Below are 19610 nucleotides of genomic sequence, written 5' to 3' on the forward strand. Positions count from 1 at the left end.
GGGGACCACTCAACGCTTGACAATTTTACTGAGGCCCGGTGGGTGGGGGGTAGTTTACTCCTCTACTCTCAACCACTGCCTTAACGCTCTCTGATCGCTATGGTAATGTTTAAACATCCCTTCAAAATAAGATACAGACACGCCACAACAATGAACATAAGGAACATTTTATTTTCATGGAAATTTTAATTCATGGCAATGACAAATCAATGGGAACCCTGAGCTTGTTTCTCTGCAATGAGATAGTCCCATCTGGGAGTGATGGGAGACAATGACACCCGAAGTGTGTTGCAAAGGGCCGGGGAGGGGGATGAAATAAAGGGCCGGGTGGGGGGGAGAAGGTGTCCTTCATGGCCCACCTCCAATTAGTCGACGGACCATATGTGGTCCGAAGCCCACAGGTTGGGGATGGCTACTTTAGACCAGTGCTCCCCAACCTTTTTATCACCGGGGACCGGTCAACGCTTGACAATTTTATTGAGGCTTGGGGGAAGAGGGGTAGTCTTTTGCTAGGGGACGTCGCTGCCACCTGAGACCCTGCTCCACTTGCTTTCCCGCCGCCCGCAGCAGCTGCGCAGTGCCACGCCGAGGGGGGAGCCCCAGCCATGGCGGCCGCTGGAAAACACCAAAGGTGAGCTGGTGGCAGAGTGGCAGGGCAGCCCCCGAGGCCCAGTATCGACTGATCTACGTACCACTACCGGTCTCCAGACTGGGGGTTGGGGACCACTGCTCTAGACTAACATCAATTTTAGTGGGGTTTTTTCCTATGAAATATCTAAGACTATGGCTGATTCTCTACATAAAATGCACAGCGTATACTCATAGGATGTTACACAACTCAATCCTGCTCCTGAATGGCTGACAGGATTCAAATTCATCACATGGTTCATCACCAAGAACACGCAGGATCATTCCAAGTAACTCAAGACCAACAAGTTTTTACATGACATAAAATGCACAGCACATACTCATAGGATGTTACACAACTCAATCCTGCTCCTGAATGGCTGACAGGATTTAAATTCATCTCATGGTTCATCACCAAGAACATGCAAGATCATTCCAAGTAACTCAAGACCAACAATTTTTTACATGACATAAACTTAAGCAAACTCTGGTAGGCTGAATAGTTAGTTGCCTTACCTCACCTAAAAGTGAATACTCTTAACACAGTGCGTAACACACCCAGGAATACCACAAATCAACTATGAAGATCTGTGAATGTCTCTTCCAAAACACTGAGGAGCATTAGAATAAAAGCAGGAATTCAGGCAAACTGGACTGCAGAGAATTTATATAGAGTCACAGTAACAGTGTTATTCCTAATCAAGAGTACTGTTAATTTTGGCTGAGAGAGATAAGTCTGTGAGTTGTGAGTTCCTGCATTGTGCAGGGCGTTGAACTAGATGAGCCTGGAGGCACTTTCCGACTCTATGATTCTATGAAGACAGGCATTTCCCCCATTGTTTTAGTGATATCGTTATTCACTGCCTCCTTAAAAACTCAATATAAGCGAAATCAAACAGAGAAAGCTTGCTTCAGGGAAACCAAAATGTGAACTGATCACTAATATACTGCTGAAATCACAGCCATCTATGTGACCTATCCCACAGTATCCTGTGAAAACACCCAATTCTGAGTCAGAATTGGATTAAGAAACTTACTTGTTACAGTGGTGCTTAAGGTGCTTTTTATAGCTATCCTCCTGAAACAAGGCATCTGGATTACAACTTGCTAGCCAGTCAGCATTCTGTAGTACTGGTTGTGAATTCTGAGCTTTCACTTTTTTGCCTTTTCTTCCTCTTGGTACTGGAGCAGACAAGCCTAAGAAACACACACACAGATTTCTTGGCAGGGAGTTGTTAACAATACTTCCATATGAGAGGTGAACATCTGCCTGTAAAGTCACTTTCACAGAGCTTATCTTTCCACTCATCCATTCCTGACAAACTGCAACCACATGCAATTGTATGAACTCTCATGCCTGAAAACTTAGTCTTAGCCCCAGCTATAAGCCACTAATTTATTTATGTATTGCATTTGTATATCGCCATCCCCTGAGGCTCAGGTCGGTTCACATGAAATGTAAAGGAACAATACATCAGTCAGTGCTGACTAATCAGCACTGCATATATTGTGAGATACTACAGAAATACGTAATACTACAGAAATACGTAAACGGTAATGACTGGGGAAGGCACTGGCAAACCACCCTGTATTGAGTCTGCCATGAAAACGCTAGAGGGCGTCACCCCAAGGGTCAGACATGACCTGGTGCTTGCACAGGGGATACCTTTACCTTTACCTTTTTACAGAAATACGTATCAGTCACAGAACGTACGGTAGCACAGCCTGGCTTACTAAGAATCAGAGGCTTCATTAGAAAAGTTATGGTCCTTATAATTATACAAAATATATTTGAAAGTATACAATCAATGCCTGGCAAAACTTGAAGTCAATTCAAAAAACATTTGATTAGATTTATAGAAGTTCCCCTCTTGCTACAGCCGTCTTAGGGCGTTATACAACAATTTAAAATAATGCTTTAACATCATGCGGACCCTGTGGTGATTGTCTGAGGATGGGGGAGGGTTGATGGGGATTATGCCGCCTTCTTAGGTCTGTTTTTAAGGGGTAAAGGTATACCCTGTGCAAGCACCGAGTCATGTCTGACCCTTGGGGTGACGCCCTCTAGCGTTTTCTTGACAGACTCAATACAGGGTGGTTTGCCATTCCCTTCCCCAGTCATTACCGATTTACCCCCCAGCAAGCTGGGTACTCATTTTACCGACCTCGGAAGGATGGAAGGCTGAGTCAACCTTGAGCCGGCTGCTGGGATCGAACTCCCAGCCTCTTGGTCAGAGCTTCAGACAGCATGTAAACTACATTACCACCCTGCGCCACAAGAGGCTCTTTTAAAGGGGTAGTTGATCATTTTTATTGTCTACGGAAAGTTGCAGGATAAAAATCCAATAAACAAACAAACAATAAATTGCTTAAAACCACCCCAAGGTTCATGTTGGCACCCTTTTCATTACCAGGCCCAATCCAAACACTTACCTACCTGGGTGTTACAGTGGGGTGGGGGGTGGGGGGACTCCTGGATGTACTTTACAGCCTGGCCTCAACCGAATGCCTGGCAGAAGAACGTCATCTTGCAGGCTCTGCAGAACTCTATGAGCTCCACATGGCCCATGTCTTCTCTGAGAGTTCATTCTACCAGGTGGGGGCCAGGACTGAGAAGGCTCTGGCTGAAGCCAAGTGGACCTCTCTTGGCCAGGGATCACTAGCCTATTAAAACAGTCAGAGCATAGTGCTCTTCAGGGGATATATTTGGAGAGGCGGTCTCTGAACCATGAATGGCCTTGAAAGTAAAAACCAACACCCTGAACCTAATCTGGTAGGCCAACGCAGCTGCCTGAGCACAGGATGTATATAAGCCCTCCACAGTGTTCTGATACGAACTCTGGCAGCTGTGTTTTTGGACCAGCTGTAATTTCCACAGTAGGGACAAGGGGCAGCCCGCGTACAGCGAGTTACAGAAGTAACCTGGAGGCAGGCAACCGTTGCATGGATGACTGTAGCTAAGTGATCCAAGGCCAGATAGGGTGCTAGTAGCTTAGCCTGGCTCAGATGAAAAAATGCCTGTTGAGCCTCCATAGGCATCAAATATCACTCCCAGATTCCTGACCATCTCTGCAGCACTGTGTTGCATGCCATCCAAGCTGGGTAAATGCACTTCCTCCATTGGTTCCTTTCTACCCAGCTACAGGACCTCTGCCTTCAGATGACTTTGCTTTAACCTCTCAGTCACAGCTGACAAATATCTGGCAAGTTGTTCTGATGAGTTCACCAGCTGTTCATCAGGAGGTAAAACTGGGTGTTGTCGGCATATTGATGATACCCAAGCCCAACCCTCATACCAGCGGAGCAAGAAGGCGCATGAAGATGTTAAATAGCATTGGGGATGGGACTGCCCCCTGTGGAACTCCACATTGGAACATCCAGCAACAGGATTGGTCCTCCCCTACTGCAACCCTCTATCCTTGACCCTGGAGAAAGGAGACTAACCATTGTAGTGCTGTCCCCCATGTCTCAGTGTTGATGAGGAGGCAAACTCTAATAGCTCATGGTCTACAACATTGAACACTGCTGTCAGATCTAACATCACAAGCAGCGTCAATCTGCCTTTGAAAGTCATCCATCAGAGCAACTAATGCTGTTTCCACCACATGGCCAGGCCAGAAGCTGGACTGAAATGGGTCCAAGATTAAAATTTCTTTTCAGTATGCCAGGAGTTGGCAGCCCGTTCAACCACCTCTTTTAAATATACCAAGTGCAAATGGGGTGGTAGTTGGTAGGGTCACATAGATCCAGTGATGGTTTATTTAGGAGAGGCCTAACCTCAGCCCCCTTCAGCCTATCCAGGAACATCCCCAAAGACAGGGACCATTAGAAGTCAAAAGGAAGGGTTCTATACCCTGTGTAGTTTCCTTCTATTTGAGAACAGAAGTAGGTTATGTAAAATATATGAAAAACAAACTGCATATAAAATACCCAGTTTAATTTGTATGATTTATACAGGTTTTGGAATTCAGCATTTCTTATAGCAGTATTTGTGCTACTTTGGCACACAATATTGATGAATTTTTAAATACTTGTAGTTGGCACAATTTAGCCACAGTTTACTTCACTAGGAGGCACTCAAGCATGTGCTTAATCAATGATTTTTAAAAGTGTTCAGTTTTGAAGGGGGCGGCAGGAATATTTCCATCCTATTCAGTCTCCTTGGACGAACTACTAGCTTTGCATCCTTGTGATAGCCCTTAGTGGTAAACTAATTTAAAAGAGTGGCCTCCCAAAGTAATACTAGGAGTTTCACAGTTTAAAGGAGACTGTGGATTTCTCCCCATAAAAACAGAGCATTAATCACTGCACTACATCACTGAATTTGTTTTTTATATGTTCTAGGGGAAGTCCAGAAATCTATAATGTAGAAAATAATTTACAATAGAGAACCGCAAATATATAATTCTGTTGATGCTGTAAAGTTTTTGCTTGCTAAAAGTTAAAGTTGGGTATCACGATACCAGTGGCATGGTTTCTATTTTCATAAAACTATTTATAGAAGTGGGAAAGATCAGTTAATGGTAAGGGAACTTTATCAGCAAAGCACAGTGTGAAAGTACTAATATACTTATTCAAGGTGCCTGAGAGGGAGCTTCAATTACTTACTGATCAAAGATAAATAGCAACAGCACATTTTAAGATGTTACCCAGGAAGTATTAAACTACTCTTGGGTTAACTTCCAAGTCTGACAAGATCACACAGCAATGTTTCACACAGCAGTTTGACATGAACCCGTAATATGAAGACACATACCAGAATGGTTAACCAAGGCTCGTGTTTGTCCATCTGCAGTTGGAGTGATCAGATCCCAGATGAAACTTTTGATATTCTCATCACCTTTGTAATGATTCAGACAATACACAAGGATAGTCCGGCAGATGGTTTCTACATCCTGTTCTGTTAGCTGCCGTTTGTAGCGCCCATGCAAGAGAATATCAGTCCAACGTCCCCAGCTACCAAAACAAACAAACAAACAAAAATAGAGCATACAAATCCAGAACTGGATTTCCTATTCTTACAGTATCTCCTGAATGCCAGGTAGATTGGAAATTGCTGTGGTAACACAACTGTATTTTGAATTTGCAGGTCATGTCAGGGAATCCAGCTTCTAGCACCAAAACATTGAGAATATTTATTTTACTAAGCAAGCAAGAAGTTCACTGCTCATAAAAACTACAATTTGACTATAGTGGAAATAATAAAATGCACATGTGTAACACTAACGGCCCTGAGTAGGCCATGAATAGGACATTCTATCCCATAACAATTTCTGCAGCCTTGAAATTTAAGAATAAGCTCAAATTGTCAGAACTGAATACTACATTATAGAAACCACCTTTGGACACAAGCTTACTATACCTCAGTAAGGCACTCTGGGTTCAGACAGCAAGTCATTTAGGGCATTACCTCAACTGTGGAAGCACTCAGCTTTCACATAGGCCAGAATTCCTTGAGCTGCTAAAGCACAAAAATGATGTTTTCCTATTCTTTTCTTTAAAATGCTCACAATTTATTCTACCTTAGACAGTTTGTATAAAATAAAAAAATCCCTTCTCGATTTCGATTTCCATGTGATACGGCTGAGGGTTCATGATGTGACTACGATACAATAGCAATTTTTGCAGACCAGCTTCCTCTTCTAAATTCTGAAGACCATCATCACAACTATACATGGAAGATCTAGGAATTAATAAATCTAATAAAAGCACAGTCAAAACTGGAGATATATAAATGTGTGGATCATGGACACTTTGAAAAAAGGGGTATTTTTCTCCAAAGTTGGGGGACCCCCTCGGGGGGGGGATGTTTTCCACAATTCCTAAAAAGTCTCTTGAGAGCCTTCTGCTGACTGGAATCACGTGAGACTGGAAGCATGTGAGACAGCTGAGCAAAACTCTGATGCCCCAAATGTGGTTGAGTCAGGCGGGTGAGTGAGCAAGAACAGGACTCTATGCCGCACACATCTCCTTCCCCCCACCCCAAGCTGCTGGTTAGGCAACAGTTCTGGAGGTGAGTGGACAGATTTATATTTATTATAAATATATAAATAAACTCATATCATCAGTGTACCATGGAAGCTTACTAGATGACCTTGGGCAAGTTATACGCTGTCTCCCTAACCTACCTCACAGGGTTGTTGAAACAATAAAATGGTGGAGAGAAGGATGATGTAAGCTGCAAAGGTGGAAAATAAATGAAGTCAGTAATAAACACAGATAAAGATGGGGTGTGGGCAATTCAAAGGCAGAATGGTGGATGGCTGAGAAGGAGACAAACAGGCAGGGAAAGGGGAGAGGATATAGGGTTGCCAAGAGTAGGGAAATAGTGTGGAGAGGAGATACAGAAAACAAGGAATTGCTGCAAGCCCTTGAGCATTCACTATCATGCAACTGGGCCTGACCCAGTGGCTGGCACCATACAACTGGGTCACAGTTTTCCTGGGTAGAATCTACATGGAGGGAGGAAGGAAAGTGAAAAAAGCTAGGTTGGCTGGTGGTTGGAAGGAAGAAAGGAAGCAGGAAGAGTCTATGGACGCTTCCTGGGAAAGAGGTGAAGAAAATGAGATATCCTTGGTAAGTCCTTGCAGGTCTCCTGCTTTTATATTTCCATTATACAAACATTTAAGGGAAAATTCACATAATAAACTCATGTTTTTTACTTACCCATAAACCAGCAGATTCTTTTCTACCCTAAAACATTCACTTCTTGCATAACCTTGAGATTTGTCCTGTGGTCTACGAGGTTTTATACTAGGTTTTTCTTCTGAATCACTGTCCAGATCTGAAAATTCCATCAGTTCATCTTCTTTAACTGCACTGTATAATCTAGTTTGCTTTCTTACTCTTGGCGTGTCAATAACCAGATTGTTCTAAATATAAAAGAAGAAGATTCATATTTCTCTCCACAAACATTTAAATGTATTTTAGTGATTGAAATAACCAGATAGTTCAAAGTTCTCACCCGTCCATTTAAGGCATCAATATCCAATTCAGCTTTTTTTGCCCACTTCTGCCAGAAGTTAGGGTCATCTAAAGAAATGTCTGTCCTGTTACCAGATGCAACAAAACTAGCCTAGAACAACACCATAAATATGTTGATTAACATATTTGATTAACATATTTTTAATGTATTTATTCACTTCATTTCATTTTTAAATCTATTGTAAGACATTATAAACTTCACATTAACATATTTTTTTAATGTATTTATTCACTTCATTTCATTTTTTTAAATCTATTGTAAGACATTATAAACTTCACACCCCCTTCAAGGATCGCTGCCTTGTTGTGGCAAGGGGGCTTGCGTAGTTCAGTGAAGCTATGAGCTATGCCGTGCAGGGCCACCCAAGACGGACAGGTCATAGCTGAGAGCTCTGACAAAAGGTGATCCACTGGAGAAGGAAATGGCAAACCACTCCAGTATCTTTGCCATGAAAACTCTATGGACAGTTCCAATAGGCATAACGATATGACGCTGGAAGATGAGCCCCTCAGGTCGGAAGGTGTCCAATATGCTACTGGGGATGAGCAGACGGCTAGTACGAGTAGCGCCAGAATGAATGAAGCGGCTGGGCCAAAGCCGAAAGGACGCTCAGTTGTGGAAGTAACTGGTGGCGAAAAGACAGTCCGATGCTGTAAAGATTTTTATTCCATAGGAACCTGGAACGTCAGATCCATGAATCAAGGCAAGCTGGACGTGGTTAAACAAGAAATGAGAAGATTGAACATCGACATTTTAGGAATCAGTGAACTAAAATGGACAGGAATTGGTGAATTTAATTCAGATGACCATCAGGTATACTACTGTGGACAAGAATCTCGCAGAAGAAATGGAGTAGCCTTCATAATCAATAAGAGAGTAGGAAAAGCAGTCTTGGGATACAATCCCCAAAATGACAGAATGATCTCAGTTCGAATCCAAGGCAAACCATTCAACATCACAGTGATCCAGGTCTACGCCCCAACCACTGCTGCTGAAGAGGATGAAGTTGATCAGTTCTATGAAGCCCTACAACACCTTCTAGAAGCAACACCCAAAAATGATGTGCTTATCATCATGGGGGATTGGAATGCTAAAGTAGGAAGCCAAAAGATAACCGGGATAACAGGCAAGTTTGGCCTTGGAGTACAAAATGAAGCAGGGCACAGGCTGGTAGAATTTTGTCAAGAGAATACAATGGTCATAGCAAACACTCTTTTCCAGCAACCCAAGAGACGACTCTACACATGGACATCACCAGACGGTCAACACAGAAATCAGATTGACTATGTGCTCTGCAGCCAAAGATGGAAAAGTTCTATCCAGTCAATAAAAACAAGACCAGGAGCTGATTGTGGTTCAGATCATGAGCTTCTTGTTGCAAAATTTAGGCTTAAATTGAAGAAAGTAGGGAAAAGCACTAGGCCACTCAGGTATGAACTAAATCATATCCCCGACGAATACACAGTGGAGGTGACAAATAGATTTAAGGAATTAGATCTGATAGACAGAGTGCCTGAAGAACTATGGACGGAGGTTCGCAACATTGTACAAGAGGTAGCAACTAAAACCATCCCAAAGAAAAAGAAATGCAAGAAATCAAAATGGCTGTCTGAGGAAGCTTTACAAATAGCTAAGGAGAGAAGGGAAGTGAAAGGCAAGGGAGAAAGAGAAAGATACACCCAATTGAATGCAGAATTCCAGAGAAAAGCTAGAAGAGATAAGAATGCCTTCTTAAATGAACAGTGCAAGCAAATAGAAGAAAACAATAGAATGGGGAGGACCAGAGATCTTTTCAAGAAAATTGGAGATATGAAGAGAACGTTTCATGCAAAGATGGGTATGATAAGGGACCAAAATGGTAGGGACCTCACAGAAGCAGAAGAGATCAAACAAAGGTGGCAAAATTATACAGAAGAACTATACAAGAGCGAGCTTAACATCCCTGATGACCACAATGGGGTAGTTACTGACCTGGAGCCAGACATCCTGGAATGTGAAGTCAAATGGGCCTTAGGAAGTCTGAGCAACAATAAAGCTAGTGGTAGTGACAGCATTCCAGTTGAACTATTCAAAATCTTAAAGGACGATGCAGTAAAAGTGCTACACTCAATATGCCAGCAAATTTGGAAAACTCAACAATGGCCACAGGATTGGAAAAGGTCAGTTTACATTCCAATCCCAAAGAAGGGCAATGCCAAAGAATGTTCAAACTACCGCACCATTGCACTAATTTCTCATGCTAGCAAAGTTATGCTCAAAATCCTACAAGCTAGGCTCCAGCAATATGTGGACCGAGAACTTCCAGAAGTACAGGCAGGATTTCGAAGAGGCAGAGGAACTAGAGATCAAATTGCCAACATACGCTGGATCATGGAGAAAGCTAGGGAGTACCAGAAGAACGTCTACTTCTGCTTCATTGACTATGCTAAAGCCTTTGATTGTGTGGAGCACAACAAATTGTGGCAAGTTCTTAAAGAGATGGGAATACCAGAGCATCTTATTTGTCTCTTGAGAAATTTATATGCAGGTCAAGAAGCAACAGTGAGAACTGAACATGGAATCACTGACTGGTTCAAAATTGAGAAAGGAGTTCGGCAAGGCTGTATACTGTCGCCTTGCCTATTTAACTTGTATGCAGAGCACATCATGAGAAATGCGGGATTAGAGGAGTCACAAATTGGGATCAAGATTGCAGGGAGAAATATCAACAACATCAGATATGCAGATGATACCACTCTAATGGCAGAAAGTGAAGAGGAACTAAAGAGCCTGTTGATGCGGGTGAAGGAGGAGAGTGCAAAAGTTGGCTTGAAACTCAACATCAAGAAAACAAAGATCATGGCATCCGGCCCTCTCAATTCCTGGCAAATAGAAGGGGAAGAAATGGAGATAGTGACAGATTTTATTTTCCTGGGCTCCAATATCACTGCAGATGGGGACTGCAGCAAAGAAATTAAAAGACGCTTGCTCCTGGGGAGGAAAGCTATGGCAAATCTAGACAGCATCCTAAAAAGCAGAGACATTACCCTGCCAACAAAAGTGCGTTTAGTCAAGGCTATGGTCTTCCCAGTTGCAATGTATGGCTGCGAAAGTTGGACCATAAGGAAGGCCGAGCGTCAAAGAATTGAGGCTTTTGAACTCTGGTGCTGGAGAAGACTCTTGCGAGTCCCTTGGACTGCAAGGCGAACAAACCGGTCAGTCCTCGAGGAGATCAGCCCTGACTGCTCTTTAGAAGGCCAGATCCTGAAGATGAAACTCAAATATTTTGGCCACCTCATGAGAAGGAAGGACTCCCTGGAGAAGAGCCTAATGCTGGGAGAGATCGAGGGCAAAAGAAGAAGGGGACGACAGAGAATGAGGTGGATGGATGGAGTCACTGAAGCAGTAGGTGCAAACTTAAATGGACTCCGGGGAATGGTAGAGGACAGGAAGGCCTGGAGGATCATTGTCCATGGGGTCGCGATGGGTCGGACACGACTTCGCACATAACAACAACAATAAACTTCACAAGGAACTAGTGATCAACTGACAGTGAAGGCCACTCTGAAGTGTGGTTCAGCACACCTTCAGGATGGGGATGCTGAGGCTGGAAACTGGATGTGCCTTACTGTCATTAGGAAGAAAGAACTAAATTAGTAAAAGTCTCAGTAGGTATAGACAGTTTCTTCCTAAATATGGAATTGTCTTTTGGGGGAAAATGGCTATAGGGCTGCTGTCTGAATATAAATAGGGTAATTTGATTCCTTCTTTGGTGACAGGATAGGACTGAAAGAGGGTGATGACTGATTTCAATATTGTAACATCTCTTCTTCACAGAGATCTCCAAGCTGTTATTGACAGAGTACAGATTTCGGGCTATAGTGAAACAAGTACTACTGACTGCTGTCCAATGTACAGAACTTCTCAATAAGGTACCCCAGTGCATTGCACTAATTAAATATAATGTGATTTTTTTTCATATCATTTAGAGAATTTGGCTTGGATCCAGCAGATTTCCACAGCCAGAAGATGGGTTTTGCTGATCCCCCCCCCTCCATTGCAGATCTGATTCCCACCTGTGCTGTTCCTAGAGGTTACATTCCCCAAGACAGTAGCTTTATTGTTGTGGGCTGCAGTACAAGAAGGGAAGCATGAAAGCTGGGCTCCACTGACAAATCTTGCCCATCAGCTGAAGTTGCCAACAGAACCATTTAGTACAATCAGACCTTGGGCCTTGCTTAAGCTAGACCATACTTAGGCATGTATTTCTTAAATGCATGAAACCACAGCAAATATATTTTGATATACTTCCAATCTTAACAGGTAATATATCACATTCAATGCTCACCTTTGCAAATGTAGAGCCTTTCCCCTCAGACTCAATAGTGATTGTGTGTGTGCGCCTCAAAAGAATCTGATCTATATCCTCCTCACAGAATTTAGACCCTTCATCCTCTTCATCCATAAGAGCACCATAAGCCCCTTTTCGCAAAAGATCTTCTATTTCTTTTTTAGAAAGCTGCTGTACCTGTGTGAGGGGAACCACCTTTAAAAAACTGATTATAGTTACCCCCTAATACACAGCATTTGTTTTACTTCTTCAACCCATACAACTGGCTTAAAACAGTTGAAAGCCATGCTAATTCCTTCTATTGAAACAAAAGAGGAATGTCTTATGAAAATTTCCAAGAAAGCATTCAGTTATACAACCAGCTTTTCTTAGATCAAGATGGGTAACCATGTTAGTCTGTCTGTAGCATCAGAAAAGAACAAGAATCCAGTAGTACCTTAAAAACTAACAAAATTTATGGCAAAGTATGAACTTGCATGAATCACTACTCACTTCTACAGATTAGTCTTTAATTTTTCTCTTAGTGAAGCTATAATATATAGATAGTACACTGCAAGTATACTTTAAAAATCTCTATTATTATATAATTTATAATACAGATAGGTATAGATTATATAATTTATAATCTCACCCCATTTGTTGCATTCTCTCTTCCACTCATAGACTGAAGCACGGCTTTATCAAGGCCAAGTTTTAAACTTGCTTTGTCAAACATTTCCCTTTCATAAGAATTCCTTGTTATTAGCCTGTAAATCTTCACAGACTTGCTCTGTCCTATCCTGTGACATCGAGCCTGAGCCTGGGAAATTATGAAAGAGGATTCAGTTTGGGCAACAGAGAAAAATAAAGATGTCAGATATATAAACTTCAGACCAATTCTTAGATCAAATAAAATTCTAAAAGAATACAGGTGCACATGCTTCAAATTTAGCATATTTCCCAAGAGATAAATTTCTCGTTGAAAAGCATTAAGGAAAATGTTTATGACAATTGCCTATTACAGTATTACCTGGAGATCATTCTGAGGGTTCCAGTCAGAATCAAAGATGATACAGGTATCTGCTGCAGTAAGATTAATTCCTAAACCACCGGCTCTTGTACACAACAGGAATACAAATCTGTCAGAATCAGGTCTGGAAAACCTATCGATAGCTGCCTGACGAAGGTTTCCCCTTACTCTGCCATCAATACGTTCATATGGATACCTGGGAAAACAGAGAAATGTCATAGCAAAGCCTAAGGAAAAGTGTACCATCTATGCCAAAAATGTCAAAGAAACCAGCATTCTGATTTAGAATGAATTATGCAAAATGCTACATTTTCCCCCTTCTGATTAACTTTTTGGCCCTTTTCTGATTAGGACTGGAAACCTGCAATCAGACTCTAAGTGGGAGATGGTAAAATGAGGCAAATGGAGGGAGCAAAGACTCCTATAGAAGACCTTCCAACAGTTCCACTTTTTCACATTTTCAAAATTTACTTCACAGTCACAGGAGCAAGAAACTGGCTTCTCTCCTCAGGATTCTGAATAGTAAATTAAATTTAAGATCCTAAATACACCAAATGCACTGAAAGGGCTGTAAGCAGCATTACACCATTTAGCTTTCTTGCAGTATTTCATTCATTATTAGATGCTGAAGAACTGTTACAAGATCGAAGGTAGAAAACACAAAGGTAGAAAATTCTTATAAGCAGTTTTGTATGATAGTGAAAACTTATACCCTAAAGAAGTTAATTCAAACTGAAAACAAGTTGTAGTTCGATTCATAATCTCTATTAGCTGTTAAAACAACTCTAGCCATAAATGGAAAGCCAGTTTACTATAGTTATGACCTAAAGGTTAGACACAACTAATGGCATAATTATTGCTGTACTTATACAATTTTCCCCAGTTTATAACATTATGCCTTTGTTTCTTTTATTTACAATACAGGTTAAATACCTGATATCATATTAAATAAATGATATTTCCTAGAACCAAGTTAGACTGCTGTTCTCACCGTCTTTGAATTAGGTAGTCTTCTAGTATGTCCAAGCAGCGCACCATCTGGGAGAAGATAAGCACCCTGTGGCCACCAGCCTTCAGTTTTGGCAGCAACTTGTCAATCAGCACTAGCTTGCCAGCAGCCTGGATCATTGCCTGGAGCTGAAAATCTGGAGAGTCGGGATTGTGTGTTTCTTTAAACTCTTCCAAAATTTTCTCTTCAGCACCTGCAGAGGTTGGACAGCAATATGTGAATACTATAAACATTTTATTCATAAAAACAGGAACTTGTCATCAGTTTCCTACATAGCGTCTAAGTGTTTTATAGGTGAAGAAATATTTACATAACTGCATTTGCTTACCTAAAAATAACATGGGAAAAGGAAATGCACAAATGAACAATAAAATCAAAGCTTCTTGCAAACAATTTTCACAACAACACAGAGGTGCCAAGCCAGAAGTCATAACAAATTACGGGACAGAGTGTGATGGAATAATTAATTAGGAAATTAAGGACAAAAAGACAACATCTAACAGCTACATGAAAGATGCAATGGCAAACCAATTTCTGCACAACAAGTGTCTGAAATTTATCACTATTAGCAGTCAAGGCTACAAGAATAGTAATTTCTCATTGAAGCTACATTTTGATAAGATATCGTTTTTAATTTGAATTTTCTGATAAAATCTCTGTGAAGGAGATACTGAGAGCCAAAATGAATATTTTTAGACCACAGCCACAGTGGGGATATCCCCACAAGGAAATCCTACAGCCACAAAGTAGAAAAACAAAAGTGAAAGAGAGAGAGATCATAGATATTCCAATCTGATATTCTAATGCCAAAGTTGGCCAAATATGAGGATGCTTATATTCAGCAACTGGATCTGTGAACAGGCAAGACAACCCACGAGCCTTATGTTTGGCACCCCTGCCCTAGTTCCACCAGAAGACAACATAGAATTTCATGGGAGAAAATGGGAGTTCTACAAGAGCGGCCAGTCATCTATGTGGGGAAAGATATTGATTCCCTCATGAGGATATTAGTAACACTGGCGTGTAGTTTGTGAATACCTCTGGTAATTCAAGAATATGTTTATTTATGAAGGGAAGTAAGCAGTGAAGTCCCACAAGGATCAATGTTGGGTCTCGTACAATTCAATTTGTCCATAAATGATCTGAAACTAGGGTGAGTAGTACAGTGATCAAGTCTGAAGATGACACATAATTATTTAGGATGGTGAAAATAAAGGATGATAGTAAAGAGCTCTAAGAGGATCTTCACAAATTGGGTTAGTGGATGACAATGTGGCAAATGAAGCTCAAAAGTCCTAACTTCAAATATGGTCTAATGGGGGTCTGAATTTTCTGAGACTGAGAGAGAAAAAAAAGATCATAAGGATCATGTCAGCGGTCTATCTAGACCAGCATCCTGCCTCACACAATGGACTATCAGTTCCCCTGGAGGTCCAACAGAGCATAGAGGCTCTGGTGTTGACTCCTGACACTTGTTTTTAGAAGTTCACTGACAGATTTATCATCCATGAATTTTTCCAGTCCCCCTTTAAAACTGTCTGTGCCTGTGGCCATCACTCCATCCTATTACAACAGATTCCACATTTTAATAACTCACCTTGTAAAGAAGTATGTCCTTTTGTCTGTCCTGGATCTATTGCCTATGGGTTTCATTTGACACTCGAGTTCTCGTATTTTGGAAGAGGGAGAAAAATTTTCTTTGCCAACTCCCTCCTCCCAATGCATAATTTGTAAAACTCTCTCGTGTCCCACTTTAATAGTATCTTTTCTGAACTGAAAAGTCCCAGAAGATACTGTAACCTCGTAATCATCTTGGTTTTCTATACTTTTTCCATGATGGGATAAGCTTCTCAAGTAATAGTTATGAAGAAGAATGGTTAGTTCTTATATGCCGCTTTTCTGTATCCGAAGGAGTCTCAAAGCGGCTTACATTCGCCTTCCCTCTCCCCACAACAGACACCCTGTGAGTTAGGTGAGGCTGAGAGAGCGCTGATATTACTGCTCAGTCAGAACAACTCTATCAGTGCTGTGGTGAGCCCAAGGTCACCCAGCTGGTTGCACGTGGGGGAGTGTGGAATCAAGCCAACTCACTAGATTAGAACTCCGTACTCCTAACCACTACACCAAGCTGAGTTTTATTTATCTACTAGTAACTAAGCCTGCTGCACTCCAAATACAGCGGGTGCTAGCAGGGATGTCCATGAGGGCGGCGCGGCCCTGCGGCTTTGGTGGTGAATTCCATCCCTGTCCTGCGCCCCCCCCCCCAGCATCACAGCCTACCTGGTGTTTTGGGGGCGAGGCCGCTCCCTGAGCTCCCGGCGCTGGGCACTTGTGGCTGGCTGGGCGGGTGATGTCTCGTGGGCAGAGGGCGGTGCTTGGACGGCAGGCGGGAGCGACTGCGGGTGGCGGCCCTGGAGCTGGGAGGCTGGCGCTACATGGTGGCGTGCGGCGCCACCGCTGCCAGTCCCAAAGTTTTCGCCGCCGGCCACTGCTGGCTGTCTGGGCCAGCGGGTGAAGTGTAGTCGGCGGCGGCAGCGCGGCCGGTGCTTGTGCGGCAGGTGGGAGCGGCTGCGCGGCTGGCGCCCTGCGGCGCGACCGTCCCTCTGGACGGGAAGCGAGGGAATGGTGGCGGCCGGTAGTATGCAGCCGAACTCAGAGGGGGGCGGATCGGGAGGCGCACAGTCTGCCGGCAAGGGACCAATTGTGAGCCGTGCTGCGTGCGGCTCGCAATTGGTCCCTTGCCAGCGGACTGACAATCGGAGGCCCCAATCGCGCCTGCCAATTGGGCCCTCCGATTGTCAGTCCGGGGGAAGGGGCCTATTGGCACCCTTCCTCATCCCAGACAGGGCCTGACCTCGGGGCCCTTACTCCTTTATTTTATCCGCTCCGCGAGGAGTGGTTAAAGATTTGATTTGAAGTATTTATATGCCTACCTTTAGCCTGTGCATCACAAGACCCAAGGTGAGTGTGAATAAAAAAGTTACCTGATAAAACTTACATTTAAAAAGACAACATAAAAGACTAAAAACTAATCTAAAAGCACAGTATGTCTCTATCAGTAGGTTATTTCCCTTTTGCCCAGGCTCTACTTCCCCCCTCCCCCCCAAAAAAAAAATTATTGAGAATAACCTTTTTGCAACCTTGCCAGAAAAACAGAAGTCCCTTTCTGAACTCCTTTGGGAAGCTGTTCTAGAAGTTCAGTGAAGAAAGCTTGTGATCAGACTTTTGCCAAAAGCACCTTAAACAAAAGGGGCTCTGGCAACAGACTTTGGTGAGAAGACCAAAGCTACCTCATGGGAATATGCAGGGAAAGGTGGTTCTTTAAGTCTGTTGGCTCCAGTTCATAGAAAGTCTTGAAAGGAGGCCATTTAAGGAGGCAACCACAAGCCGCTTTATTACTTCTACTGTTAATATGAAACATGTTTCATAGTATATACCCAAGTCATTCCTAACACAGCATGTTAGGTCAAACAAATTTAATAGCTCATAAAAAGTATCACTAACCAGTATCCCTTATTCTATAACTCTGCTTGGATTAGCAATAGGTAGGCAGTATTAAATACCTCTTTGCATTAAGCTTAGAAGGTACTTTGCATATTCCCTAGAGGGTTCGTTCTCAATAACCATAGAATCATAGAATCATAGAGTTGGAAGGGGCCATACAGGCCATCTAGTCCAACCCCCTGCTCAATGCAGGATCAGCCCTAAGCATCCTAAAGCATCCAAGAAAAGTGTGTATCCAACCTTTGCTTGAAGACTGCCAGTGACGGGGAGCTCACCACCTCCTTAGGCAGCCTATTCCACTGCTGAACTGCTCTGACTGAAAAAACTTTTCCTGACATCTAGCCTATATCGTTGTACTTGAAGTTTAAACCCATTACTGCGTGTCCTCTCCTCTGCAGCCAACAGAAACAGCATCCTGCCCTCCTCCAAGTGACAACCTTTCAAATACTTAAAGAGGGCTATCATGTCCCCTCTCAACCTCCTTTTCTCCAGGCTGAACATTCCCAAGTCCCTCAACCTATCTTCATAGGGCTTGGTCCCTTGGCCCCAGATCATCTTCGTCGCTCTCCTCTGTACCCTTTCAATTTTATCTACGTCCTTCTTGAAGTGAGGCCTCCAGAACTGCACACAGTACTCCAGGTGTGGTCTGACCAGTGCCGTATACAATGGGACTATGACATCTTGTGACAGACTGTAACCTCACCTCCTTACTCTGCATTCAATCACATTTTTTTCATCTTGCATCCCTTCATTTCCTCACAGATTGCCTCTATGCACAACACTGTATAAAGATTCAGTGCAATACAATGAACTTGAACCAGGAAGATATGAATTCTTTTAAAATGAATACTTTTAGCCTAACTAAAGGCTGTCATAAGAATAAAATGGAATAAACTCATGAGGTCTTAAGAGCATGGTTGTATCTATACTGTTTATAACAGACTTGTTCTCAATGGACGTGAACGTTTTTTGGCTTGGTCACACATTTCTCCATTCTCCTTTCACCTATGAAGCACTATGTAAGATTATCTACTTTTGGAAGTTTTATATGCCATGCCTTCCAAATATGTGTGCATAGTTAAACTGGAGTTTGTTTCTTGCCCACAAACTAGAAATCTTTTGGTTGGAGGAGAATAAATTCCAGATTGTCCAGATACCAGCATTCTAATGCTGCAACAAACTGGACTTCCAATGTTAGGAAGTTTCAGTCATGCTCTACACATGTGAACAAGTAAACTGGATCCCATTATGAATGTGATTAATAAAACAACTGTTAGAAACACTTGATTATTATTAACAACATTCACAAACTTGTGCTGAAAAGGCACCTTCAATGAACAGAAACTCTTTCACAAAATGCTTATGCTAGTAAATCAAACAGCAGGTAAAAGAAATTAACCACTAACTACCCCATCCTCTCTGCAGATACTGTATCAGAAAGTTTAGGGATAAGTATTCCAGCCATAAACCTGACTGCTACTGTGCAGGAAGGATTCCCAAAGGTTTTCACCCCCCTATCTTCATCACAACTCCTTGATTTACATTATTAACATTATAAAAAGTCTTGCATTAGATAAAAGAAGTGCAACATCAAGGGAAACCTGACAAGGCATGCTCAATTTCCTTATCACTCTAGGCACTGCCCTAGCCTGCTTTCAGTCTGACTCAAATTTCAGAGTACAGGCTGCAGCTCACTTCCACAGGAGAGGAAATTATGAAACACAGGTTCTTTTAGGTCTACCTCCTGTGTCCAGAAAAGCAGAACTCAGCAATGTGTGACATTCCCCAAGGGAAACTGGCTGGACACATGAATGAGAAAGTAGATTATGTTTGTACTGCAGCAACTACAACAGAAATACAAGAAGACAGAACAGGCCTGGGAGGAACAGAATTGTGTTTGTGAGTTGTGATGGTGGAGAACATTTTTTTTTAACCAGCAGGAATGATTTGGGTTATTAATTGGCATGCTGTTCCTATCTTGGCTTTATGAATAACAGTTTACTTTTCTTTCATCACTGAATTTATCACAGCGATCAGGATGATGAAGCTCATCTTCTAGTTCACTGTTCAGCCACACTAATGCCTAAAACCACAGAAATACGGCCACAGTAAGCAGACTTTTGCAGCCCTGAACAAGTCACACGTG

At 42.4% G+C, this 19610-nt stretch overlaps 1 protein-coding gene across 10 annotated transcripts in view; it reads right to left on the reverse strand.

Annotated features, from left to right (window-relative positions):
- CHD7 (chromodomain helicase DNA binding protein 7) overlaps positions 1-19610 on the reverse strand; it is a 178538-nt gene that overhangs the window by 26018 nt on the left and 132910 nt on the right. For all 10 annotated transcript variants that reach the window (XM_077352324.1, XM_077352326.1, XM_077352327.1 and 7 more), the window contains 8 exons: positions 13943-14153; positions 12952-13147; positions 12574-12741; positions 11940-12119; positions 7592-7702; positions 7294-7499; positions 5384-5583; positions 1665-1824 (listed from right to left, as the gene is read on the reverse strand). In XM_077352324.1, the coding sequence (XP_077208439.1) occupies positions 1665-1824; positions 5384-5583; positions 7294-7499; positions 7592-7702; positions 11940-12119; positions 12574-12741; positions 12952-13147; positions 13943-14153 (1432 nt within the window). The remainder of the gene's footprint in view (positions 1-1664; positions 1825-5383; positions 5584-7293; positions 7500-7591; positions 7703-11939; positions 12120-12573; positions 12742-12951; positions 13148-13942; positions 14154-19610) is intronic.

This window comes from Paroedura picta, chromosome 9 (assembly GCF_049243985.1).
Source record: "Paroedura picta isolate Pp20150507F chromosome 9, Ppicta_v3.0, whole genome shotgun sequence".
Taxonomy (NCBI): Eukaryota; Metazoa; Chordata; class Lepidosauria; order Squamata; family Gekkonidae; genus Paroedura; species Paroedura picta.